We start from the raw sequence: 27,055 nt of genomic DNA, 5'->3' as shown, positions 1-27,055 counted from the left end.
ATTTCCTGTTCTTGATCTCAGTTCAGTATCAGTCCCCACTGAAGCAGCCATCAGCTGATTGATTAAACTGCATCTTTATCAGAGTCAGCCCAACCGCATCCAAATGCACACGCACTTAAGCGTGGGCACAAACGCACACACACACGCACACATATTTAATCAAAGGGGAGGCCTGCCATGATTTATTCATCCCTGCAGCTCCCGTCCCCATCAGACCCTCTACCCCTCCCCCACACACAGATCATACGATTTTCATAGTTATGTCAAGGCCACTGAGATTTTTATCAAATAACTGGAAAAGCAAGCCTGACATTGTTAAACATGAGTAATTCACACCGAAGATAATGATTATTTGTACTGATAATGCAACAAAACACCATAAATCTTGACATTCACCAGTGACCTCAGGTCTTTATCTGCCATCTACCTCTAAAGTGGAGATGCAGAATCAGCTCCTGCTCCTACTGCACTGCCAAACTGTGAATTTTCTGCACCTCCATCAGATCTAAGTTGCATGTTTCCTCCTGACTCTGCAGATTGTCCCTCTCCCTCCAGTGAGCACGTGGTCCGCAGAGTAATATTCGTGAAAGCTCTCGGCCACACAGCCCTGCTTCCCACCGAGCTTTTGTCCAAACCCGGGCAGCTCAGTAGAGGAATGGGAGAATGCTAAATAGACAGAGAGTGAGTGGGAGGCAGTAAAGAGCATTAATCGTGTGTGTGTGTGTGTGTGTGTTTGTGAGTGCATGCAAGACTGTAAAGCCCATGCTGTATACCCTTTGCTCTTTCTGATCTCTCATATAAATAAGCACTGCAACAGGGTGAGTTCCTACATTTACGAGGCTTTCACAAGGATGGCCTCTGAGAGATTTAGCAACAAGAGTTACTGTGGTACAAACTGAAAAGGAGAGAGAGAAAGAGGGATGGAGCAGGAGAAAAGTCATGAATTGAATTAGGGAGGGAAAAGGGGGTAAGGTTCATTCTCAACTGTTAAGCCGGGATTGAAAAAGCAGCTTTTATTTAGCTATTTTAATGCTAATTAGTACCCAGTATTTTTTCTATAGTATATGAATGTGTGAAGCTATTATGCTGGGCCCCATTTAAACACTTTTACATATGTGTATTAAAGATTGCACTGGACAAACATAGCCCTTAAGGTACAAGAGGATATTGTGTTTGACCTGTTAAGTCAGAAACCAAATGTATTGTTCATTTTCAATATTAAGGTTTCTCTTCTTTTTTGGTGAGATGAGAAGGTTGATACCACTCCCATGTCCGTCTGTTAAATATGAAGATACCCTGTTTCCAGTCTTTATGCTAAGCTAAGCTAACAGACTGCTGGCTGTAGTTTCATGTTTGAGCAAACATGAAAGTGGTATAGATCTTTTCATTCATCTCTAGGCAAGAAAGCAAAGGAGCATATTTACCAAAATGTCAAACTATTACTTTAATACAAACAAATTATATCTCTTAATGACTTCCTGGCACCACTCTTGTTTTATAAGCTGTGTTAATCAAGCCTCCAGCTCCAGTGAGAGGATTTGTTCAGCTTCAGAAAACTTTGTTTTAGATTCTTACTCAGCCAGTGAAACTGAACTCCAGACTAGATGTCTGGAACTATATCAGCTACCTGTGGCCCCACTGCCAGTGAGACTGAGTATTCATGCTCAGAAAGGCACCAAAGCAGATCCACAGTAAGCCCTAACCTTGTTGCAACCTGAGACTTTCTACTTTCCCTGTGAGAGCAATACAACACAGCCAGTTATAGGTCTACTGAATCAACTGCCTGACAGTCTGATAAATCACAGTCTGACAATATTGTCAATGACGTGTGGCATCCTACGCCCAAAGCAGACTGACAGGATCCGGGAAGAAAAATCATTGTTTAAAATGTATTCATTTGCCACAGAAAAAATGTTTAGAAAAAGGAAATTACTTCTATGAATCGAAACATAGGACAAAGAGGGTGTAACAATTGGGCCAGAATAGAGATAAAACACAATAGGTGTCTTTCAAGGCCAGATAGAATGAATGACTCAGTAACAGATGATTTGTGGCCTACATCAGAGCAGCAAGCAGAACGGCCTTCCCCCTCCTTTGTCAAAGCACTCTAAAACGCGAAAAACCTTTACATCAAATCATGAGGCAACGATCAATATTTTAAAAAAAGACATAAAAATAACAAAACTGGAGGTTTTCTAGCCTGTATTACTATATTGGATACAGTATGATTTACATGCATGTGGCAGTGACCTAAACATTTATATATGCAGAATGCTTCACGTTATATCATGCTGGCATGGGTCTGTTCTAAGTATATTGATGTTCTGTATGTCAATATCCATTATACATTAAAATCCTGCAGCAGGATCAGCTTATTCTGAATATAGTGTTTCTTGTTTTGGTAGATTTACTACACCATAGAAAAAAACACACTGTAGGTGTTTTAAGGAAGATTGGCAGTGGAGGGATTAAGCTCAGGGGGCTTCCTGTCTTCACCAGGCAATGAACTATTCATGGAAGCACTTCTCATAGCCGTACAAATAGCAGACCCGCACATAACTCAGACTCAAATACCCCCTCATCTCACCCTCTGTCTGGCATCAGCAGTAGCATAAGAAGCCCCCTAAGCTTGGGGTCTCTTCTTCAGGGCAATGACAACCAAGACAGATAATACAGAAAGTTTACAGAAGAAGTCTGAGATTCCAGATCGAGGCTCTTATCCCTCTCTGAGTGTAGCATACTTTTACTTCCTCCTGACATGTCACTGACCAGGATCTCCTTACAGTGCATCAATCAATATGAGATCATTGTGTCACGTGGGTTGACCTTTGCCTTGGCCTTTGGTGCCACGTTGAAAAGGAAGAGTAGGGTTTGGAGCAGCTACAATCCTGTACTGAGGAGATACTGTCTAGCTGAACAAAAAGACATTCATTACACAACCTTGCCATCTATATGTGTGGCTAAATTTCTGATCCTCAACATTGTGTGGTTCTGCTTTTGTAGAAATACACATGACTTCTCTGATGCTTTGGGAATCAGCTTCTTTCCTGTGCATCCAGCAAACTGGGGAACTCCAAAACCAAAGAAGGTGAAACTCTTCAAGAGTGACACTAGGACTAAGCTGATCTGTATCAGCCATTTAACATTAAAGACTGTGTGATACAATCATGAGTAAGCACAGGACAGCGCATCAAAGCAGTAATATCATTTTCAAGCTTGAATCTGATGGCATAATACACAATGAGCACAATACAGTATGTCCACAGGCGATAGTAACCCAAAACATCATAATACAAAGAGAAAATGAGTCAGTAGCATCAAATTACAATAAGTTTCAGGGAAACTGTTTTATGACAGTAGAAGAGGAGAAGTTATAAGCAGAGATAATAATGGGAGCATCTTGGAAACTAAGCTCCAAGATCTGAACTGCAGTAACACGGGGCACAATCATAATGCTTAATGGAAATGTATTATTCAGACAGGAAATATAATTCCTACCTGAATAATACATTTCTCTAAGTGAGAAAGTGAAAGTGCAATAACATCAACACAAAATGTTGTGAACTCATACAGACCACAGTGCTGATGAAATCATCATCAAGTCATCAGGGCTGAATCTTTGTATTTTTTCTGGATATTTTGGGGTTTGAGGAAGGTTTTTAAATGTACCAAGAAGAAGTTTTCAGTGAAACAGCCCTAAAAAAGAACTGTACACTACTTGCTCAGCACCAGACAGCAGACAAACAAAGTTAGCGACTAGTTGGTGAATAGGATAGATAAAAAATAAAGCATCTAATGGATTCAAAGAAATTGAGGCAATATAATAATTTTGATGTCAAATGTTTCTTGAACCATGACTTCAGTATTTTTAAAATCCGGGCTAGTCATCTATGAATACAGCAGATGTGATGTCACAGCTTACGGGCAGCAGGATTATTCATGCCACTCTCTTGCAGTGGGTGCATCACATCAGCACATCAGGTTAGATTGGTTTATTGACCGTCTCCGGGCACTATCAGCTCCGCTGGTGTAGCATGGACTCTCTATCAGGAGTGTTGTAGTTGGAGACAGACTGCAGCAGAGGTGTGATACAATACTTTAAGCTTATACTCATCTTTTAAAATAAGTTCCAGGAATGCTGCTGGACAGTGAGCAGGTTTCAGAGGGGTGACATGATTCTCTGGCTCTGACTGACTGTCTGTGTCAATGCTGATGTCATTCTCCCGGTCTTACCAGGCGACAGAGTGACTGCAGCCCTGGTAAACTGAGGAGCCAACAGTTAAATATGGAGCTCCAAAATAGGACTGTGTAGTAAATTAACTCCTAACCAACCTTATTTTTTATTATACCACACAACAGTGTTGCATCTGTTATAGTCAGAGGTAGAAGTGCAGTTTTGAGCTACATTACAGGGAAATGTACTTTTAACTCTTATTTCACAGCTATAACAACTAGTTAGTCTACAGATTATGATTTTACATAAAATATCATCCTATACAGTAATACATGCAGAAACAATCTACAGAATAGTACTCACAGGTGCCATTTTTTCCCACACATCAGACTTTACTTTTGATACTTTGATTATTTCATAAGTAACACATAACTCTTTTTTACTTATATTTAAGTAAGCCATGAATATATTACAAAATAGTTTGCTCTACCACATAATCAGATGAAATAGCTGCATCCCTTCCTTCAATATTAAATGCAAAGCTTCGGGAGAGGCAAATTAAGATTGCCCCTTATTTATAGTCAAGCAGTACACACTTCCAAAGATTTACAAGCAGACTTGTGGTTATAATGTATTCATAATTTCTGGAGGACAGGAACAGGCCTTATGAGTGTTCCAGTCACACTAAAAGACACATGAAAACAGCTGTTGGCAAACAGTGGATCAGAGAGCAAACAAGCAAACAGACATGCACAACCCATCCATGAACACATACACACAGCCCTACACACTATAGGACACTTTATAGTGTCTCTTCTCCTCTAATGGTGTCCCATCAAAGGATCTTCAGCATCCTGAACTGCTCCAGGAATATCACTTAAAAAACGTTTTCTCCCTTTTACAGAAATCGCTGCCCGCCAGCTGATTCAGCAAACCTACTCTCATGCACTCTCCACTGTAAATCATCATCTATTAACTCAGAGCTCAGGCTGCTCTCACTGTAAATGGCTCGCATAAACATGGTACAACTCCTGCACCCACTTCAGAGTTATGAGTGTTGTAATGATTTAGCAGATCCAAGGACTGGTGCAGCATAGAAATGCTGACTGCAGTAGCCACACAGCTAAGATTTCAGCTTCTAAAGTGGAAATTTATGGTATAGGGAGTAATTTTGTATTGTGTGTTGAGGAGCAGGAGCAACTACACGATATCACACATTTGAACAGAGTATGTAAGGTGCACCAAGAAGTTAAAATCAAACACAGGACACAGAGGACAAGCTCAATGCCACATTCACTCACTCACCAGCTCTGAGGCTCAGGGGTAAGCTGCTGATGAAGTGCTAGAGAGAAACCAAAAAAGGTGCCATGGTCTCCAAACTTATGCAGAGTGTGGGTAGTATCCAGGTTGAAGCCCCAGACTTGGCTTAAAAGGGTCAACAGAGCCCAGAGGAGAGTAGTCCAGCGATGAGAGGAGAAAGATGAGAGGGAGACAGTGTTTCCATGTCCCATCAGAGCTGCCATAGCAGGGTGCAGGTCCTTTAGCAGTTCAAGAAGAGTACAGGGGAGATTCCTTTTATGGCTCCCAGAGAGCTAAAAGAGAAAAAAGGGGAAAATCCTGTGTAAGTCTCCTCTACTTCCAACTCCTCTGTGGATGCCTCCCTTGTTCCCAATCCTCTTTCACTTCCTCCCTCGCTCTGTCGTGCTGGCTCTCAACTCCGTTTGCTGCTGTCAGTCTGAAGAGCGGGCTGTGAAAATGTGGCTGCTACTAGTATGTGTGTGTGAGTGTGTTTCTCTCAATGCATGTGCGCCTCCCCCTCCTCTATGCTCAGAGGGAGACAGAGGACAAGTGCCTTGAATAGCCCGCTCACTCCTCCTCCCCCTCCCCTCTCTCTCTCTCTTTCAGTCCCTCCACCCACCACCCTCCCTCCCCTCTCTCAGCTGACATCAACACTCAAGGGACTGCTGCCAAAATACCAGGCAAGGTTGTCAAGATACTTGGAGGCAATTGAATAGAGAGAGTGAGAGGGTGAAAAGACAGCAGACTGTTTTATCAGTAGAGTTCACACGGTCCAAACTGCCTCCTTCTGTGGCCACTTATTGGTGCAGGTGCTTGAAGATCTGAGGAGCATAAAAAGGAAACACTGAGGTACAAAGTTAATGTCAAAAAGCTACTGAAAAAAAATTTAGAGGCTGTTTCACTCCAGGACTCTAAGCTTGAAAGGCCTCACATCTGACTTGTGGTGGCAGCGATCTGGAATGAATCTGGGACACAAAAGGGGCCGAAATGTGCACAGTGACCCAGGAAACTTTATTACAGACCTTTAGCTCTCCTGAAAAGGCAGAGTGGGAGAAATGTATAAGCTATGACAGGGCGAGGTAAAAAAAGACATAATCAGGAAAATGGCAGGATTACAATAAATCATTTCAAATGTAATTCTGTCTGCTCACTGGCATGAATTATAAGTGTTCAGTCTATCTCAGTTATGCCCTCTCTGCATTGTCTCCATGATGGGCGGCCACATCCGCAGCTGCTCTGTGTTAACCAGTTCATTTCTGTTTCTCTTGAGTCAATCTGTGTGCAGCTGTCAGTGAGTCACCTCAACTGTTCCACACAATAAACTTCACACACAACAGTTGCACACCAACTACACAAACAGGTGAAATATTTAGCGTACAGGGTTTTCAGGACAACCTAATTTATATGTTTTTCTAACTTTCTAGTTCAGATGAGTTACTGTGATTTGTAGTTGTCAAGAACGATGTTACTTGGGATTTCATAAAGCCAGAGGTATTGTGGATATTTAGATCAGTGGTGCTACATGTGACTGACAAAATATAGCCCAATCAGAGCCTAGAGCCTGCTAGAGCTGAAACAGTTAGTCAATTAATTGATTGGTTGATCAAATATTAAAGACTTAATAGGTTCCAGCTTCTCCAATATTTCAAAGTAAACTGAATATCTTTGGGTTTTGGATTGTTTGTCGTCGTGACTTTAATCCCTAAAAATTCTGCTGAGAAGTTAGCCTGAGCTTTGAAAAAAGAGGCAGCAAAATTCTTTTAGAAAACTTGCACATTAAGGAGGATTAAAATTGCCCTAAGATTAGTGTCTCTTCACACTATCACAAATTCCTTTCTTCCTGGAAGGATGAATTCCATTCATGTGGACAATCACACTTTCTGCCACCTGCTGTACTTATATGGTATTTTTAAAAAATGCCTCAGAACTAGTAATTCTTTCTTGAGCATAATTAAAAATTCTGTCAAAGATATTTTTGGGGTTCTGACTTAATATAACTCTGTCTTCTTCTTGCGTGGCCCTTAGGATGACTTCTTCTTTTCAGCGAGCTCTATATCCCTTTGATTAAACAGACGAAGGGCCATGCTAGCAGCCCTGCAAGGCTGTACTTAGGCACAGTGGTGCTTTGAGCTGAATGCTAACATCACCATGCTAACATGCTCACAATAACAATGCTAACATGCTCACAGTGACAATGTTAACATGCTGATGTTTACAATGTTCACCACCTTAGTTTAGTGTGTTAGCCTGCTAAACATTTGAAAATACAAATATAAATACAATACAAAATACAACTGACAGTGATGGGAAAGTTATCAATATACGTTTTGGTTTAAGTTTGTCTTGGTATAAGTACGGGACAAATTCAATTTTTGACCCGATGATGGCTCAACACGAAAAGAGAAGGGATCAGTGATTATAATTCAGTTCTCCCAGCCACTGACTGTATCGAAAGATGGATGACGTATCTCCACTTCCTCCCACAGTACAAAAGTGGCATCAAAATACCCTGGATACAAGCGCTGCCATCTTGCACTGGTGACCAACCAGCACTGCTATCCATAAGGCCAAGCAGTTAGCGTAGTTTATAAAATCAAAACTCAGACGTTCAGTCTTTTGTTCCTTAACTGGAGACTTGTTATCACTTATCTTTAGTAATGGAAAAAATGGAAAAATATATGGAGTGTTGGAAATATTTTATCACTTAGCCTTTGGACCAGATTTAAAAATATCCAAATATTAATAATGCTGTCATGTCTGTTTGTGTTTCCATGTATGTGGGAAAGTTTAGCAAGCCTGTATCTCTTTGGAGCATCTTGGCCAGAGCCAGGGCACCCACTGGGGAGTTTGTGCTTTGTCAGCAGTTGCTCCCACACACAACTCACTGATTCATAGCAGAGTCCTGAATGATCATCTAAAACCTGATCAAAAGGCTGGTTTCAAACTGATATCCAATAACACAGTGTGTTCTCTGCCCATTGTCTATGTGCAGGGCAGCTCCAGTGTGAGAAATTAATACCATCAAGGATTCCACAGAGCAGAAGAAAAGGAAAAGGAAGAGAGGAATGGTGTGGGATGTTGAGAAAATGCTGAAAAGATCTTAATGGCAGCATGGGCAGTAAGCCAGGCAAGAATGCCTTCAAACAGAGGAAAGCACAGTCAGAGAGAGAAATAGAGGAAGGGTGAACAGTGAAGAAGAAAGAGATGCAGGGGAAGAAAACAGGGATGGGTGGCTGTAAAGATTATCTGCCATATTGTCCACACTCTAGCATCCCTACACAAGTGCTCATTAGTAGTTTGAGCCACACTTCAAGGAGAAAGCTTATTTTAGATGGCAGGCAGGCATGCTGCAGTACATATGGGCAGGGTCATTTTTCCCGTTTTAGCCCCCGTCACTTCCACGACTGAGATAGCTGCAGTCAGCACTATTACTGTATTGATTAATGGATAGTGCGGGATACTATAAGAGGGAGTGGTGGTGGTTATTATGGGATTAAATGTAAGCACGCCCACTCTGGCTATTTAACTGCACATGATCCCAAAGGAAGAGGCTAAACTGAGTGCAGTGGTTTTGTCACACTGTAGGTCGGTAATACTATTTAGTTACAACATTATGGATTTATGACAAACACTGATTTAATTGTAAAATGATTTATGAAGCAAGCTTATTAATTTCAGTGTTTCTCCCTTACTTCTTTTTTTTACCACCAAAGTATGCCTGTAATAAGACATTTCTGTACAGTAATAATGATCATAAACCTACAGTAAGTCTTCAAGGTGAGGGCTTTTTCAGACTTCCCAACATGTACAAAGACTTTAAGTGTCCTGCTATCATGCAGACTGGCTCACTGTCATGTCTTACTGGCACACTTGAATAGAGCAGAGTCACTTTTCCTACTATGACAAGTCAAAGGGCTGAAAAAGCAAAGACTTGTACAGAACTACCTGTGCAGACACAGATTACACAACACAGAGAGCGTTGCTGGTGTTAGAAGACCTATCTGGCTTACTTTACTGGCACTGTAAATTCACTTAGTGCACATATTGTGTAGTTTTTGAAAAATAAATTACATCATATCACAGTAATTAAGACATTAGGGGATTACCCAGTGTTTTTCTCTTGTAGCCATTTAACTAAAAGTTTATAGGTGGGAGACTACCGAGTGTATCCACCTCTTTAATTACCGCCTAAGGATGAAACCATCTATCCTAATGCAGTCAGATGGGATTTTAATCTTGGATCTCTGCAAGTAAAAGAAACATGCTTAATCATAACAAGACGCGCCTTTTTGTCAGAGTCATAGGTTTACTGTTTTGCATTTAAAACAATCTGCTTGATAACAATACTGTGTAGCACCAGAATGAAGCATATTGCATGTACTGGTTCCCTCTTCTATATTGAAGTAGGGCTCAGACGACCTCTAGTGGCAGTTTCAGTTTTTAAAAAGTGAAGTGGACTAGTAGTTCAACTGAGAGCCTATACTTACAAACACAAGTATTAACAGTGCCGCCAATGACGGGGGACATACAACTCATTATTATCACTGGCAAGACGCATTTCTATTTATTTGGGACTGTAGATGCATCACGACATAGTTCTGTTTTAAATAATGTATCAGTTAAAATAATGTTTCTTCTTAATGTCAACAGTTACAATGGTAGTAACACAGATAAGGGTGCTCCTTTTATAGGAGGAAAAAACTCCTTTACAAAAACTCCTCAGTTGTTGTAAACCAAGACTCATTCTAGTGATTTTTTTTTCAGAGAATATGAATGAATATGAATTATACAGAGAAATAATTCTCTGAACAAACATTGCCTTGATTGTTGTGCTCATGTTTAAGGAGATTGTTTGGTTTTTTTTAATTTTTTTTAAAAAAATAATTATTGTTGTTGTATTTTTTTCTCTCCTGACTTGAAATGTGTATTTGATACTTGTGTTTCTCTTCTGAAATTTTGTGTCTTTCAATGTCAGTTTAAAGGTTAAAATGTTCTAAAATGGAATACTGCTAAACAAAAAATCATTACTGAAATTATTGTTCATAACAGTTAACACAAAAAAAGTAATAGCTGCAAGAAACAACAGATATTTTTGGTAGTTTGGTTTAAATTATGGATACATAACTATAAGATTGAAGATTTCACCAGATGTACTGCTTTTAAATTGAATTTGACAACCCACAAGTCTGTTTCCGCTAAATAAACACAATCTAATACATACATTCACTCATACATCTTGAGAATGGTGGTACATGCAGTGGCTTTACTTGTAAGCTATCTGGTTCAGGGGTTTGGGCCATAAGACGGGTTGTAGGGTGGCTGTGCAAGTTCGTCTGAATGTGATGGCAGTGCAGAAGGAGGTTGGAGGGGATACATCGGCTGCCCATCAAGGAATGGAGCTGGAAAGTGTGTTGGATCCGCTAAAAAGACAAAAGCATGTATTTGGTTTGTTGTTATTGAAAATTTGTGTTGCTTTTCCAACTATTCTTTGTTTTCAATTAAGATTTTGGCCTGTTACAATCATGATAATCATGAAAGGATAAGTCTGGTGTTTTTCTTTGTTTTTGCTAATGTCAACAAGATTAATACACGTGGTTTGCTAGTGAGTATTTATAGCAGAACGGTGTATGTGGAATTGACTTAAAATAATATACAGTCCCCATGCTTGTGGTAATGGAGGAACATGTCACGCCGTGCAAGCCTAGACTCACTGGTGTGTTTTTAATAGTTTTTGGATAACAATAGAGGTCTATGGCACTGAGAAATTAGATATGCCACACTTTAGGTACACAGGCCAAACTTGTTAGCTAGATTAGTTCATTTCTAGTTTTTGTCTTTTCATGGGGTTTATAGCCACTACAAAAACATAGAATATCACCAGACGTATCCTTAAAAAAAGTAAAAAATAAAAGTATTACTTAGTTTTTACTGTCAGTGCCTGGTAAGAAACACCAACACCGATCCCTTAATGGGAATCAGATGATTAAAAACTCACAAGCTTCCAAGTATGAATGTGGTGGTGCAGTGGGAATGGGTGGGCCTCCATATCCATGCAGGGCAGGTACTGGTTGGTAGCCTGGGTAGGACGGCTGATATACTGAGGGGGAGAGTGGCTGCTGGGGTACGTTGACTACATTGGTGGTTGTCACAGCTATAGGTAAAATCACAAATTTAGTTTGATTTGAAAATAAGGAAGAGATACTCTATCATTTCTTGAAAAGAGTTGCCAAGAGTTGACTGGTTCAGTCAAAAGCAAATAAAATTCGCCTGCCTGCACCTTTAAATGTTCACTAATGAGCACTTTGTATTTTATCTGTTGAAAGTTTCAAGTATGTAGCTGTTTTCACTATGTGAGAGATATCGTCGATGTTACAAAATCCCAAAACTGTTTTTCCCCACTCGTGTGTTTGTAATTACAGTTTAAAACGATATGACATGAATGAAGCATAAGCTAAATTAGCTTCATATTTAGCGTAGCATTTAACTCTGGGCAAGAAGGTAAATAAGTGTATTTCCCAAAATGTGAAACTTTTCCTTTAACTCTGACCATAATCACCTGCACAATCGCTACATTATAAAGTTTTACAGTGCCTGTACAAACTAAACTGTAACCAAGTATTTGTCTTACTTTGCCGCCTTTGGTTGTGTCCTTTTCGACACTTCTTGTAAAACAAGCAAGAAGGAGAAAGAAAGCAGATGATGAGAACCACACAGAGGATAATAAGAATGATGGTCGCAAAGATGCCTCCCAAAATTGCAGCAATGTTAATTTGTTTCGCACTGACTGGCCTAGAGGAGAAGACACAGAAAACAGCAAGTTTAATAAAGTATAATGATTAAATCAGCTACTAAAAAAGTTAAATAAATACAATTAAAAAATAAAGTAGAAAATACTGACAGCTTGAGAATACTCAGAGATAATTAGCTAGTAAGCTGATGCAGCCTTATTTGAAAAACATATTTTGGTATATTTATCTTTTGGCATATTTAACTTTACATAATATTGAAAACAGGACACACCTTCCAGGGCAGTCTTCTTGTTTTTTTTGACTGAGCTGGTTTTCCTGATCACTGCAGCAATATTTGTTCTGGCAGTTTCCACAGCAATACTGAAACCTACACAGCTGAACACCATGGTAGACACCATCCTCGTCCCTGTAGCTGGTGCAGATATCAGCTATAAGACACAAAACATGAGGTCATGGTGAAGAGTGGTGAGGGTGAGCGGTTAAGGAGTTACAGTATAACATGAATTGATAAGAACAGCTAAAGTTGAGAACTTTCAGTTGTCTTTTTTGACTTAGTTAAACATACTGCACACGCGCAAGGTCAAAACAAGTGTCACTGCCAACTTTCCCACTGATAAGTAAAAGTTGTAGTTACTAACTAAAATAACTTGACAGGATCCTTTTGGTTTCACTTGGCGGTTGATATATGACTGAGAAAGTCCTAAATATCTTAAACCCGCTGAATAAAAACCAAAATAAAACTCACCCCATACGGCCGGGAGCAGGATCACACATAAAACACAAACAAGACTGGAGGATACACTCCAAACCATAACTGCCATAACGTGGTGTGAAAAGAAAGAAACTCTGACTACACTGTGACAATCATTTCAACCTGACTGTCTATCTGAACCACCCTGTAGCAAGTAACCCAACAACATTCCTTTCTTCATGTGAAAGACTTATCACTGGATATGAAATGTGAAACTTTGTTGCAGCAGTTGTCGCTGCATTCACATAATTACCTGAATCTCTATCTACTGCTGACCACTTGAAATTCTTTATTCCCCCTTTAAGTAAAGGCCTAATTAAGACTAAAACCCTTTATCATGAGTGAGCTGGCCAAGAAGACTTTAAAAAAAAAATGGCAACAACAGCGTAGCCAGACAAGCTGAGAAAATGGTAACATTTAAATGTAGTCATCAACCACAAACCACCAGACTTTGCTGGAATTTTCCCACTGGCCATGCTTCACTATTCCTTTTTTATTCAGCAAGATCTACGTAACCTTCTCAAAACAGAACTTTTGCATCATATTTTGCACTTAATTAAAGGATCTGGATACTTTCTATACCACTCGTAATAAAGGAACCCCCTAAAACAGAAAACAAGTCATTGAAATTCAAACCACAGTTAGGTCTAGCACTGTTGAATTGCAGTCTCATTTCCTGCAGCCTCTGTGCAGTTTAGCAATACCGTCAAATAACTCCACCCAAATTTGCTTTGAGCTGGTATTCTCTTCTGCTCCCACCCAAACTTCCTCCTCTGGTCTGTGCTTTGACACAAAGAGCCTCTCTTGGTTACACAAACAAGTATTTGGAAAGATTAAATGGGAAAGTACCAACTAAACACTGTCTCTATTTTTCCCATAACTAACTTGTTTTTCAAAAAACTTTTAAGAAATTATTAGTTGATTACAGACCTGTAAAATGAAGTGTTACCACTTTCCATCCTACTTTTAAGTTCTATAGGGAACTTAATTCATGACATATCTCTCTGAATAATGAAATTCACCCCCTCAACTAACTTTTCTTTAGTTAATGTATTCACAGATTTGCTAACTTAATAGTGTACCTTTGTTTGTGTCTGGTGTATACTTGATGCAAATTCACTTTGAGTTATCATGTTCTATGCAAATTCAGTAACAAAAGTTGGGGAGAGAAGAAATTATCTATTTTATTGAACTCTGTAGGGTAAGTGGCGGGTTTTTAACAAAATAAAAGTCATGTAAATATAGTCTCAAGGTAGCATCAATGACAACTATTCTTGGATGAGAAACAGATGGAAAAAATTACGATAATCCACACACACCAATAAAAACACTCCAACGAAAGTCACCTTGAAGAATCAAAACTGGCCAAAGAACTAAAAACAAAGCTAGTACACAATCATAACAATCATAACAGGAGAGAAAAGGCACACCTACAATGAAATGCACAGACAATTCAATTGCTCAATGTAAGAAACACAAACACATTCCTCACAAATAAATTTTTCTGCAAATTGCAAGGATATGCAACAACATTAAGCCTCTTTCATTAGCTGGCATGTGGTCTCTCATATGTCAGAGGGCAAAATAAGCCACAGCATAGATGTGACTCAAAGACATTCTGAAATCAGTACTCGTGATACTCACATAATGGAATATATGGTACTAGTTTCTTTGACCACAACCAAAGTCTAAGCAAAGGAAGCTGAAAGGTCAGGCATTTTAAAACACGGTGGCTCAATAGATCAGTATCCTGAAAATCTGTCTGTCACATGAACTGTGACTCCTTACATGAAAAAGGTCACTTTAGTGAAACTATTTTCAAGTAATCCCTGTGAGAAATAAGCAGAAGTGATGGCTTTGCTGCAAAACACAAACAAAAGAAAACACAAGTGACCAAGCAGAGCAAATCAAGGAAGGCTTATTAGCTTGGTTCTTAGGTACAAACAAAAAAAAACCACTTTTCCAAAAACCCCACTGTGACATTGGTTCTATCTAATAAAGGCAATGCTGATGACAATGACAAAGGAAAACAACTTATGATCTGACACAGCAAGGAATGCAATACTGTATAAGAAAACAGTGATCTTTAAAGATTCATTTCAATTGCTTGGGCTGTTCAAAAAGAACTAAAGTTGAAAGGCTACACACTTTGATGAAAGTAATTCTGAACACGGCGCACTGCAAAATATTGTGGATGGTTTGAATCAATCTAAGCCTTTATGAGGACAGTTAAGTACAAGTAACACAACAATACTAGAAACAAAAACCAAGCACTCAAGAATAAATAGAAAATGGGATTTTAAAGTGCATTTGTTAGTACGACATTTGTCTTTAATTGCAGACAAGACTGTGAATGTTTGATTGATGGAAAAGAAAAGAATCTCCTTTGGTCAATTGCTTCAAAGCTGCCAATGTGCTTTAACTCAGATATGTACAGCTTGGGCAAATAAAAACAATGAATGACAAAAACTGTGAGGTCTCCCTTGTACATAAACACCTAAAACTTAAATGTAAAGTGAACTTTCCCAGTGTACAAGGCTTATTTTGTTGAACTGACATGATGTATGTTCCCTTTTGCTGGGGGGTTAAAAGAAGACCCTAATACCCTCTGAATATCAGCAGTCAGTTGACAATGACATGAGTCCTTTCAATTGCAAACCCTCCATATTTTGGACCTGATTTGTTCCCAAGATGTATAGCACACATAAAATGTTACATGCCTTCCTAAAACACCAGAGAAAGTACATGAAAAACAAAGGTTCAAAGCACTTTATCGGCCTGAAATAAACAGGAAAGAGAACAATGAGATGTGGCCATGGACACCAAAACTTCCTCGCCTGAATTTGACCATTGTGTGATGGCAGTCACTGCAGATGGTGAAATAAAGAGGTCGAGCAGGTTCGGCTGATGCACAGTACAGACAAGGACTAAGGAGGGAGAGGCTGAGGCATGTTCAGAAGGATAAAAAATGACGAAGCACTTCATCTGCTCTTAAAAGTCAGACTCAGTGGATTTTTGTTTAATTCAGCAAGATGACTATGACGGAGCCATTAAGAAATACAAAAACAAAAGTAATGTCACCACTTACATTGTGAGTCCATGCAATACGAGCCAAGAGGTATCAACATTTTCACCTGGTAACTTTTCAACAGCACTTCAGCAACTACAGATGTATCATAAAGTTCCCATATTTAATTAATGAACCACAAGAATAAAGACGCAGAGGAACACCTCTCATCTTGATTCAGATCGCTCCAGTTCCGCCAAGTGGCTGAGAGTTTGGCACTGTGGTCGTTTATCCAGTCTTGGGTGCAACATAATCTGGGTTGAATGCAGGCTGGGCTAGGTAGTCTGTCTGTGCGGGCGGAGCATTGGGCTGCTGCTGGACGGGAGGCTGTAGAGGGTACGATGGCTGGCCGGGGTTGAACGCAGCCTGGCTGTAAGGCATTGGGTGGGGAGGGAAGCCAGGACCGGCTGGACACAGAAAGAAAACATGGCATGAGAATGAAAGAGTTAATGAGTAAAATGCTTAGACAGTAACCACAACTTCAGTTTTGTTTAACAAAGTAACCATAAATGTGTCATTTCATATTTTGCAAACTCCAGCCATGACCTAACTATATACTGGCAGCAGTTACTTCACCTCCGACTCCACTTCCGACAGCTGCAGCTATTTTAAAGCACCAAAACTGCACAATGTGTTCAACGTAATGTGTCATTACTTTATGTTAAAGAGTGCTTTTCTATGGCAGGCTGGGCGTTTCTTAAAAAAAATGCTATGCAATTATAAACTTTGTGTAATGATAATGTTAATCCTAAAAACCATCTTAAAATCTGTATAAAGCACACACACACACACACACACACACACACATATATATATATATGATATTTTTTTCATCATTTGTTAATGTCTAATTTTAAAAATAGGTTGGAAGACGGTCTTCGTAGGTAGGGTGCTGCGTTTCAGGACCCCCTTTTAGTTGTAGTTGAAGATTTAGATGGTTGACAGCTGACATTTATCATGGAACATACTTATTCCTCAGCAAGAATGTCTTTCTTGCTGAGGAATGAGTATGTTCCATGCCAACTGAAGGTAGAATTAACTTTACAGTCACAACCATTGCATGAAGGTTGAATAAGACTTTGCATTTAAACAGGAATTAGTTCATTTGTCCATTTACTCATCTTTGGCATTATCATTTAGTTTTAATTCAGTGATGAAAAATGTAATACAATCCATAATTGCTCTCATCTTCAAAAGCTGATTTTTACTTAGTTTTAGTCTTATTTAACATTTTATCTAATTCATAAAAAAAAATCCACACTCACTGGCTTCCTGATATGTTGGAGGCGGTCCTGGTGTGAACGGCTGACCCTGGTAGGCTGCGATGGGCATGGGCTGAGCTCCATAGCCCTGGGGCATGGGTTGAGTTCCATATCCTGGCTGTACTGGTACGGGCTGATAAGGTGGATACTGGCTACCCTGGTAGGGCTGAGGCTGCCTAGGCACTGCAGTCGGTTGCTGGGGGTACTGCTGAGGGGTAGTGGTGACCACTGTGGTGTGCGTGGTAGTAGCTATCACAGCTGTAAGCAGACACAAAACAGAAAAAGACGAGAAATTTGTTTAAAATGTGTTAAGTTCAGTTGCAGTTTCAGATGAAGCAGGGGAATACAGCTATGGGAGAAATTGTTAAGGAACAATAAAAAATCTTAACTCCTAAACTTGCCTTGATTATCTTATGGTAGTTATCATGTGAAGATCACTGAGGCTGAAAAACACCACCCCAAATATCTATTAAATATATCTCCAGGTTAAGCATTTATTTTCAGAGCATGACCTCCACCTCTAACAGAGTCTAAGAATTACACTTACACTTTGGAAGGTACAGAGCATTACAACATATTACAACAAAAGAGAAGTACAGATTTCACACACAGATTCATTTTATGTTCCTTAAATATGCAGTCAGACAACTACTTCTGCATTTATCAAGCTGCACAAACCTAATGATAAAACTAAGAAGAGCGAGCTGGTTAAAATCCTATCAAGTCAACAAGCTTCTAAACTCCTGTTGACTTAACTGTACTGTCCTATGCATGTTTACTTCATTCGGTGTCACTAAAATTACTGCACGGTCTTCAGAGGAAACAAGGAGGAAATGCTTCAGAATCAATGGTTTTTAAAACCAAGGTTTTGTACGCCACACTTTTACAGTTTCAGTTTCATTTATGCACTAAGATCACTCTCAGCATTGTCTCTGACCTCCCAGCTGGCAAAATTGAGATAAGAGAGGAGCTAATAAAATTGTTTACAAATTTATCTGAGCTTTATCTGTCACAGTGTGTTCATAATGGACTTTTCCCTGGGTTTTGCCTCTCAGATTGCATCCATGCTTGATCTTATTGGTGGAGCCCTGCAGACTATTATGTATACTATCTATGCATGTTTTCAGATTATGAAAAGAACTCACACTATATTTTTATTTATACTTAATATTCTCATAAAATAAGATATGAATTGAACATTAATTAGTAAAAGACATAAAGAACGCTAAAGGACGTGTTTCTTAAGATTTTTAGTGCAGGGCCTTTCAAAGGCTGACACTGTGACTCTGAAACACTACTTGAGCCATTTTTTTAGCCTATGTTTGTTTACATTTTGGCAAACCGGCACCATGAAAAATACAGGTCTAAAATATACCAAATTAGCTACTAGAAATAATATATCCTCAGAAAGTCACACTGATTGATTTTGATTTATGACAGAGAAAGAATACACCTGTCCCTTTCATCTCACAGAGTATCTTTGCCTCTCATCTCAAAGTTTTAGCAATACCGACATTTATACAGTTTTTTTTATAACGCAAATGTTAGGGAAAGCATGTTTTTTGCTAGACTGATATGAATGTACACTGTTGCCCATTAAGTTGGAATAATTTTGTTTTCAGACACTTTTTATTTCTATTTATACACATCAGTAATCATACTGGAAGAGATTGATCAATAAAGTTTTGGGAAGATATACACTTTATCTATCAAGAATAAATCACACTGTCACAATCATTTCATGAAAAGAGGTAAAATATATTTTATTCCAATTTTATGGGCAACAGTGTATAAAAATACAAAATCAAGGGTGTGTGTGTGCGTGCGTGTGTGTCTTTCTATCGTTGTGCAGACAAATTTTGGTTTTAAGGCTCAGAGTAGAATCAGGTTTATATTAGAGTTGGGGTTGGGGTTAGACATTTGTCAGTGTGTCAGTCATGCCACCACTATTTTTTTTCCTGTAAATGACGTGGGAAGGTCTTGAGTTTTCCCCACTGTGGTTGTCGTGGAAACAATGAGTCACACGAGGCGGAGCCTTCACATTCCTAGATGTGATCCTGACATGCATCAGCCTGAGTTGGGGAATCCACGTTCTAGCTTGTGGTATTGCCTGCTGCTGCTTTTTGCCATGGCACAGCCCGAATAAGCTGGCTAAAAGACCAAACTGACAAGAAGTGCAAGAGTGTCTATTATTAACAACAGTGTGCAAGCTTGTGTGCCCACACAAATACACACACAACGCAGGTGCTTTCCTCCTCTGCAGTAAATGTTAAAGAGATTTGTTTAGAGAACTAAAACAAAAGGTGAATATAAGTAATATGTATTTAAATAACTGTGAAGAGAAGAAGAAGAAATCTGGCAGCAGGAATAATAGGTTCTGGGTATAAACTAAGACATAAACTAATCTACCCTGTTGTAATGAAGAGAGCAGTGGACAGAGGGTGTCTGTGACTGATTACACAAAGCTCACAAAAAATAAGGAGGGGGGGGGGGTGATATCTGTATCACTGTTTTATTTTAGTGATACAGATATTCACTAAAATACATGTACACATATAACCACAACAAACTCTACGCAAAAATGATATTCTGTTCTTCAAACTGAGATGCTGTCCTGTGTCATCTTCTGTTGCACCTGACAGTAACCTCATCCACTGTAAAATGTAATCTTTGCTACATGTATGCAATATATGACTGTCAAATTTCTCCGTCTCATATTCAATTCAATTTTATTTATATGGCGCCTTCCACAATCAAAATTGTCTCAAAGCGCTTTACAGAGACCCAGAGCCTGACCCCAGAGCAAGCACTTAAGGCGACAGTGGCAAGGAAAATTTTAACCACCAATCACTTTAAAGAGATTTTTTAGCATGTTACTTGATGTGGCCTGATTTATTCCCTCTTAATAACTGTTACAGCGGAGCGCAGCTCTCATGACATGCTGTTGATAACTGTACTATTGTTTAATATTGTTTTGGTTTATCAAACACAACCACTGACACCAGGACCTGAAGCTCTGCAGTGTGAAGTTCTTTTTATTCTTTGGTAACATTACTGTGATTAAAAAACACAGAGTTGAACAGGTCGCCATATATGGGAACGGGTGACATTCATCAGGCTGAAATAAGTGATATACAATGACTGTGTCCAGTTAAGAGAGTTTGGTGAATCGGAACTTGGACTCATACGAGAAAACCTAGCAGAAATAAAAAATAAGCGAGTTTTGGGATGAGAAATTGTCTTTTCTTTTTACTCAAACCCTTAATAAAGAGACAAAGACAAAGGGAAGAATTCATTACATTTCATAATGAACTGCATCTCAGAACTACTAATGAACTGCATCTCAGATGCTGCATCTCAGATGCAGTTCATTAGTACTACTTCCAGCGGTTGACAGGGGCTGCGGTGTCCGTGTTTGTTTGTATGTTCGGATAGGTTTTTGTGACAGTATGGCTTGTTGTAGTGTAGACTAAACTAACCAACCAACGAAGGAGTCTGTGTTGCAGTTTTTTCGGTAAGTAAATTTCTCACTATTTTACCTGGATGTTTGCACTAATTAGCATGTATTAGAATAGCTAATGTTAGGAACACTGTTGCGGTGTGTTCCGTGCTCACAGAGTCCGTAATTTTATCTCATATTTCTGTTTAAAAACTCTGACATTGCATGGATAGAGTAGGTCCGTCAGTAAGCGGCTGCTGTTGTTTGTGTGCTGCTGTAACTGTAAGTGGATAGTGGGTGGAGGCAGCGGTGAATATACTTATACAGTCTATGTTCCAGGGTCATAAAACTAAGCTTACTTCCTGATGATTTAAAGTAGTCACAGTTAATGATGCACACGTTTCACTCTGACGTCTTGCCTCAAATACCACAAAGTCTTGCGGGAACACGACAGCTGGGCAAAAGCAGGAGTGATCACAGCCAAGCAGCAGCAGCAAAACCTCAATGTCTGCTGCTCAGATGCTGACTTGGACATAAGACAACAGACACGCTACCCAGAATTCTGTGGCAGGAACGTAAAAAAAAAAGACTGTGTGTCAAGTATCAAGCACAGTGGAGCTTACATTTATCCCTGCAAAACTGATTGTTCACTTTGATTCTAATGAAAATTATAAAAAGATGGGTGTTACTATAATGTAAGGGATATAGATAGCTGCACATAGAACTTACAGTTGCTGTGTTAATGTTAAAGGCAACCAAAAACAAAAAAATACATGTAATTTATATTATCATTTGAAAGATAAGGATAGAGACAACAAATTCAATGAGAAGATTAAAACCTACAATATTTAGGCTGGCCTCTCGATATTGTCTGAATTCCCTACCCTGCTTGTGGCATTCAGCCGCAAGCCCACTGGTTCCTACTGAAAATATAAGCCTTTAAAAACAAGTAACAACTGTATACTTTTATTTTTTTTTAAAGTGAAATAATGTCTTCAGACAGCTGGGTACTTTAGTTTTTAGCAAACAGTATTTAAACATGAGTAAATAGCTAATTTTTTGAAGACTATTTTCAGCCATGGGTTTGGCGAGTATTTATGGCGTATGTGGGATTGCCTCAAAATAAACTACAGTGCCCATGTTCATCGTCATGAAGGAGCATGTCACTCAGTGAATGGTGTGGTTCAATGGTGTGTTTTAATCACTGAGTGGAAAAAGGCTCTTACACTCAGGAGGATCAATTCATTGCTGGTTTTGGTCTTTTCGTGGGATTTTCTGACAGTAATAAGAATATGAACTACCACCAGACTGTCCTTAATTAAACACAATTTGACTAAAACCTATAGATGCCCAGCATTTTAAAGCTAGTATCTGCAAGTAGAGAACACTTACTTTATCATATCTATGCCCTAATTCATAGCATTGAAAATAAACAGGCCCTGACTTGTAAAACAGCAGCAAAAAGTTTAGTCCGAGCCCAAATGGCAATTATTTCTGATGACTACACTGCATTATCAAACTGTGGAATTTGGTGCTCTCCACAGAAGCCGAGACTTTGCACAGCATGTCAAATGATGACAAAGACAAATGTCAAACGAAGAACTTCACGGCCCTGGACTGAAGTGGATAAGGCACCTCTTTGTAACTGGTCAGTGTCACATATCCTCTGCATATCATTGTGATTTTGGGAACATTAGATCAGCCTCTGCTCTGAGTTCTGTCTGTGAAGTCTGTCTTATTAGTAAGACCAACCTCTGCAGTAATGAAAGTCATGTGGTGGGTGGGCCACAAGTCCTCAAATGAGTCCCCTCAAGTTTTGCTTTGAAAACTAAACAGACAAAAATACTCCTACACATGGAAAGCAAGAGTTCATCTTCTTTTATGCTAGAAAAAAAATCAGACACTGCATTTACTCCTAGAGTGAGAAGCCCTCAACAGCCAGACAGCAAATCAAAAATACGTTGCTTGTCTGCAGGAAACCTGCACAGATGTAGCAACATTCTGCAGAAGCAGCAGCACATGGCTACAAACTGTCAATATATTAGTCACTGCTTTAACTAAGTATTAACTGCCTGTTTATGTAATCTTTTATGATTTGGCACATTGATCATTTGTCACTCTGGTCTTTGTATAAAATAATATCTGACTAACATTATTAGTAGTGTTATATAGTTTGGGTATATGAACAACGTTATCAGCGCCCGAGTCTGCAAGGCAAAAGCAAATGACAATATTGTCATACGCACTGATAGTTCCTTGTTTACATATGGTGGTATGAGTTACTCACTGGTTGTGGTATCAGTGAAAGGACAATGGGATTCTCTAGACTGGCATTATATTTTGTTTAGGGAATTCTTCTACAATAAAGAAGCATCAGAAATATGTACTAAAGGTGTCGTATGCCATTGTTGATGTTTAAATCCTCTTTTTCAATGCTTGACATGTTTTTGTCAACAGACTCCTCTCACTTTTGTCTGACAAAGCGCCAGCTAAATGATCATATCGCCATCTAAAGGACTGAAATAACGCCTGTGGATCTTATCTCAGTTAGAAGTGGGTGGTATAAGTAAAAGCCTTTAGAACCTGTAATTTTATATTGTGATGTGGTAAATGTGGTAAATCAAGTGAAAAAACAGATAAACCAGTGTTTGTTGTGAGGTAATTAGATGCCTCGTAGATCAAGGTACTTCACCACATTAATAACATGTCATATCGTCATGTCATGTCATCATCTGCCGCTTATCTGAATCCAGGTACCGGTTGCGCGGGCGACTGCCGCCCAGTCCACAGCGCACCAAGGCGGGGCTCAAACCCACAAACCCGAGAGACTGAGACTCGTGCTCTACCAACTGAGCTAACCGGGCAGTACATTAATAACATTACTTTCCTTTTCAATTTCTATTTCACTTCTTGTTTATCTTAAACACTTGCTCCCTTTTGTGTTAACTTGCTGATCAGGTAGATCCAGGATGTAAACTTATCATGATTTGGCTGGTGAACTTGTAAACAACCAGAATTACTGAAAATATAAGACACAACTGTATGACAGAACCTATAACTGTAGACAACATGCATATCATCTTCTGATATACATCATCATCCTGCCCGACCCTGCTACCAATAAGTAACTCATGCCACATTATAAAGCTCTTTTTTTTAAACCCAGTAGTTACTTAAGTAACAACACTGGACTGTCCATATACTGTCAGGTGGCAGTATATCTTACCTTTTTTGGAAGTTTACAATATAGCTACTAAATATTAAGGCCATTGAGAAAAATTCCAAAGAAAATGAGGTGTTAATGCCTAATGATACAAAAATGTTTGTGTGTATGTATTAAAAAAAAAATCAGCCCACAGTCCACTTTGAGCTCCCAAAACACGGGCCAAAAAGAAAAACAGCTGCTAGTTCAGTATTTAAAAGCATCACAAAAAACAACAGTTATTTGTCATTGAAGGGCTACTTACGTCGTGGCTTGCAGCACGCCTTGTACAGGCAGCAGCAGGGACACACACAGCAGCAGATGAAGATGAGCAGAGTGACGACAACAGCACAAATACCAACGATCATGGGCAATGGTGAGGACTGATGGGCAAATATGTTTCCACTAAAAAAGAAAAAGACTAAATTAATAAAGATTAACAATACTTATGTTGCCATTACTTCACTGGTACTGAATAGTAGACAGAAAAAGACTGAATGGTGTCAGTCCTACATCAGGCATGTAAGATACACAAGCTACTATTTTATAGTAAAATATCAGATTGGCTTCGGTGCTGTTATTCTGTCCACTACACAACTATTTTATTCTACTATTTTATCGTTTTTCTTTTTGTTAGTTATAAAGTGAAAGACTTCTGGTGGAAGTTTTGTCTTCATTCTGGTGGTCGTGCACAGGAAGAAGCGACTTCCTGTTTCTTCACTGCATAATCACTACATAATGCAACAACACACCTTCATTGTTCTTACACCAGGACAAAGAGAGAGAACACACACAACATCAACTGTAGTTAGAAACAATTCATCATTTAATGCAGAATAAAACAGAATAGAATACCAGTCTTCTTGGTCATCCTCAGAAAACCTCTTGAACCTATCAGTGCAGCAGTATCTGTTAAAGCAGCTACCACAGCAGAATCCAAAGTAGCAAGTTTGGGACTGGTGCAGCACATTGCTCATATCTCTGTAGGACTGACAGTTCCCGTCCGCCACTACAACAAAGCAGAAAAGAGCAGGAAGGTGAGATTTGCAACCACTGAAGACAAAGTTGCAGAGGTGATTTAACACACACACATGCCTCGACCCGCTTAATAAAACGAAGGCATCACTGCAAGAAAAAGAGTATATTTTCTTGATTGTCTAGGACAGTCCAATAAAGCTGAAAATAGTCAATTAATTGATTTGTTGATGGATAGAAAATTATTGCCAACTAATTTAAAGAATTAAGTAATTCAAGCAAAAAAGCCAAACCTTCTGTACTTCATCTACGCCTTTGTGAGGATTCACTGCTTTACTATATGTTAATGAACTGAATCTCTGGGTTTCAGACTGTTGGTCGGTCAAAAAAAAAAAAACGCTAATTGAATATGTTGCCTTGGATTTTGGGAAATTATAAACTATTTACACAGGGGCATTTACACTCAGTTGCAATTTTGTTAGGTAACTAATGTGGCTATTACAGCAGCCACAAAATTACTAAATCGTACATTGTTTTTGTTGAAACTGCTTTGGTGAGGTGTTTATTCAACTTTAGGGCCATTCTGGAGGATGTACTTTGTGGTGTGTTTTAACTGTATGACATCATACACAGGGCTTACTTTCTTCACCCTTATTTACACTCAGTCGTCAGTTTATTAGGTACACCTAGCTAAAACTAATACCAATCCCACCTTCACGAAGGTTGTCGTGTTCAGATGTTCCTAGCGTTGTAGCTAACCACATTTATACCACTGAAGATAGTGCAAATGAGAAATCTTTAAGAATCAGCACCTCTCTCACAATCTAAATAAAACTTGAACATTATATAACTTTCACGAACGTAGGGTTTATACCATGATCATTGCATTATACTGCACAGACTGTAATAAGGCAATGGAGACAAATTTATAACACAGCGTTCGCAGCTATAAGATACTATACTATAAAATACTATAAAATACCTAAGCACTGACAGTGGGTTAGCCGAGTCCCTAACTCACTATTTTCTGTTTGTGATTTAATGTTTGCTTTGACAATCAACGCTGACCTTCAAATCGTTAATTAAAAAAAACATGAGACAGAGAGGCTTGATTCGGTTGAATGCCCATTTGCTAGTTGAGACAAATGAACGTTAAAACAATGTTTGAACAACAAACGGTAACTTTAACGGACATCCAGCCCTCTGTGGCTAACGTCTGGCATCGCCCCGTACTGGGTGCGTCTGAGTGCGGTTTTTAGTTAAGCAACATGTCGATCCCGTCTCACTGTTACTGTTAAAACACACGCTTTCACGAAACAACACCAAAAAGAATGCGAGAGACAAAGAAAATAAGAAAGACCAGTGTGTGGTTTAAAAGAAAAATAAAACTCACCTGATACACGAGGGGCCAGAATCACACACAGAGCCAACGCAACAACACTAGGCAGGCCGGACGCCATGGCTGCTTCGAGATTCCCGAATTCAGGCAGGACAGTGGGAATCTCCTCCGCCAGCTGAGAGGAAGAGGACGTATACTCTGATCTGGACCGATCGGCAGCTGCAAAGATCGTCTATACACAGCGGTGCCTCACTCGAAGTCGAAGTTCCGCCCACCGCCCGGAAGTCGTGTCTGTTTTTTTTTTTTTTTTTAATACGATCTATGGTTACGTTCTTCGTCGTCGTTGTCGTCTTCTTCTTCTTCTTTTAAAATTGCGGCAAACAGCTTTTAGGAGCTTTTGGATCAGAAAATTCACTCGTCGTCTCCTGTGTTTTCAAAAAATCTGAAAATAGCCCTGTACCCTGAATTCCCCTGTAACATTTAGTGTCGTGCTTTTTAGCATCTAACCATTTAGTAAACACTGTCAAGGCCTAAAATGATCTGTAGAGGGCAGCAAAACATCATGGCTGTCCATGCCTCCGTGCAAACTTGATGTCAAGGTCCGAAGACACAAGACTCCATTGACGGACTCACATATAACAGAAATGGATACTACAAATCATATATGCAGCCAAAGTTTATTCTCTTCCTTGTTTCAAATGACAATTTAGTCCTATTTCTTGCAAATAGGGATCCAAGTTTAGTCACACAATTGTTTGTTTGTTTGTTTGCTACAGTTGCTTAATATAAGCTTTGCTT

The 27,055-nt window shown here is 39.2% G+C and overlaps 3 protein-coding genes across 6 annotated transcripts in view; all 3 read right to left on the bottom strand.

Moving 5' to 3' along the window:
* Nucleotides 1-5,974, bottom strand: part of itga7 (integrin, alpha 7) — a 31,459-nt gene extending 25,485 nt beyond the window's left edge. For 3 of the 4 annotated variants that reach the window (XR_005893881.1, XM_041034523.1, XM_041034524.1), the window contains exon 1: nt 5,480-5,974. Coding sequence is in view for 3 of the 4 variants with exons in the window: in XM_041034523.1 (XP_040890457.1) it covers nt 5,480-5,697 (218 nt within the window). In the remaining variant the exon portion in view is untranslated. The remainder of the gene's footprint in view (nt 1-5,479) is intronic. The other variant, XM_041034525.1, reaches the window with a different exon arrangement.
* A 3,390-nt stretch (nt 5,975-9,364) lies between these two features.
* LOC121179379 (protein shisa-5-like) lies at nt 9,365-13,125 on the bottom strand. The gene is made up of 5 exons (XM_041034190.1): nt 12,968-13,125; nt 12,494-12,650; nt 12,102-12,262; nt 11,469-11,624; nt 9,365-10,893 (listed from the first exon to the last, which is right to left on the bottom strand). Exons 1-5 carry the CDS (start codon nt 13,041-13,043, stop codon nt 10,757-10,759), a joined length of 687 nt encoding a protein of 228 aa, XP_040890124.1. The 5' UTR covers nt 13,044-13,125; the 3' UTR covers nt 9,365-10,756.
* A 1,012-nt stretch (nt 13,126-14,137) lies between these two features.
* Nucleotides 14,138-26,493, bottom strand: LOC121179606 (protein shisa-5-like). The gene is made up of 5 exons (XM_041034533.1): nt 26,312-26,493; nt 24,799-24,952; nt 24,209-24,348; nt 17,306-17,560; nt 14,138-16,447 (listed from the first exon to the last, which is right to left on the bottom strand). The coding sequence occupies exons 1-5, from the start codon at nt 26,376-26,378 to the stop codon at nt 16,269-16,271; spliced, it is 795 nt and encodes a 264-aa protein (XP_040890467.1). The 5' UTR covers nt 26,379-26,493; the 3' UTR covers nt 14,138-16,268.
* Between the last annotated feature and the right edge of the window lie 562 nt (nt 26,494-27,055).

Source organism: Toxotes jaculatrix, chromosome 3, assembly GCF_017976425.1.
Source record: "Toxotes jaculatrix isolate fToxJac2 chromosome 3, fToxJac2.pri, whole genome shotgun sequence".
Lineage (NCBI taxonomy): Eukaryota > Metazoa > Chordata > Actinopteri > Toxotidae > Toxotes > Toxotes jaculatrix.
Note: the sequence above shows the minus strand (reverse complement) of the source record. Positions and strands in the feature narration are given on the sequence as shown.

What these genes read in the sequence shown, in the direction of transcription:
- LOC121179379 (XM_041034190.1), bottom strand. Translation starts at nt 13,043, where the DNA reads ATGGCAGTTATGGTTTGGAGTGTATCCTCCAGTCTTGTTTGTGTTTTA. An exon ending in CAAGAAGACTGCCCTGGAAG is followed by an intron (nt 12,263 to 12,493) that starts GTGTGTCCTGTT and finishes CTTCTCCTCTAG; the next exon opens with GCCAGTCAGTGCGAAACAAA. An exon ending in ACACAACCAAAGGCGGCAAA is followed by an intron (nt 11,625 to 12,101) that starts GTAAGACAAATA and finishes TTTTACCTATAG; the next exon opens with CTGTGACAACCACCAATGTA.
- LOC121179606 (XM_041034533.1), bottom strand. Translation starts at nt 26,378, where the DNA reads ATGGCGTCCGGCCTGCCTAGTGTTGTTGCGTTGGCTCTGTGTGTGATT. An exon ending in GGCGTGCTGCAAGCCACGAC is followed by an intron (nt 17,561 to 24,208) that starts GTAAGTAGCCCT and finishes GTCTGCTTACAG; the next exon opens with CTGTGATAGCTACTACCACG. An exon ending in TCCAACATATCAGGAAGCCA is followed by an intron (nt 16,448 to 17,305) that starts GTGAGTGTGGAT and finishes TTCTGTGTCCAG; the next exon opens with CCGGTCCTGGCTTCCCTCCC.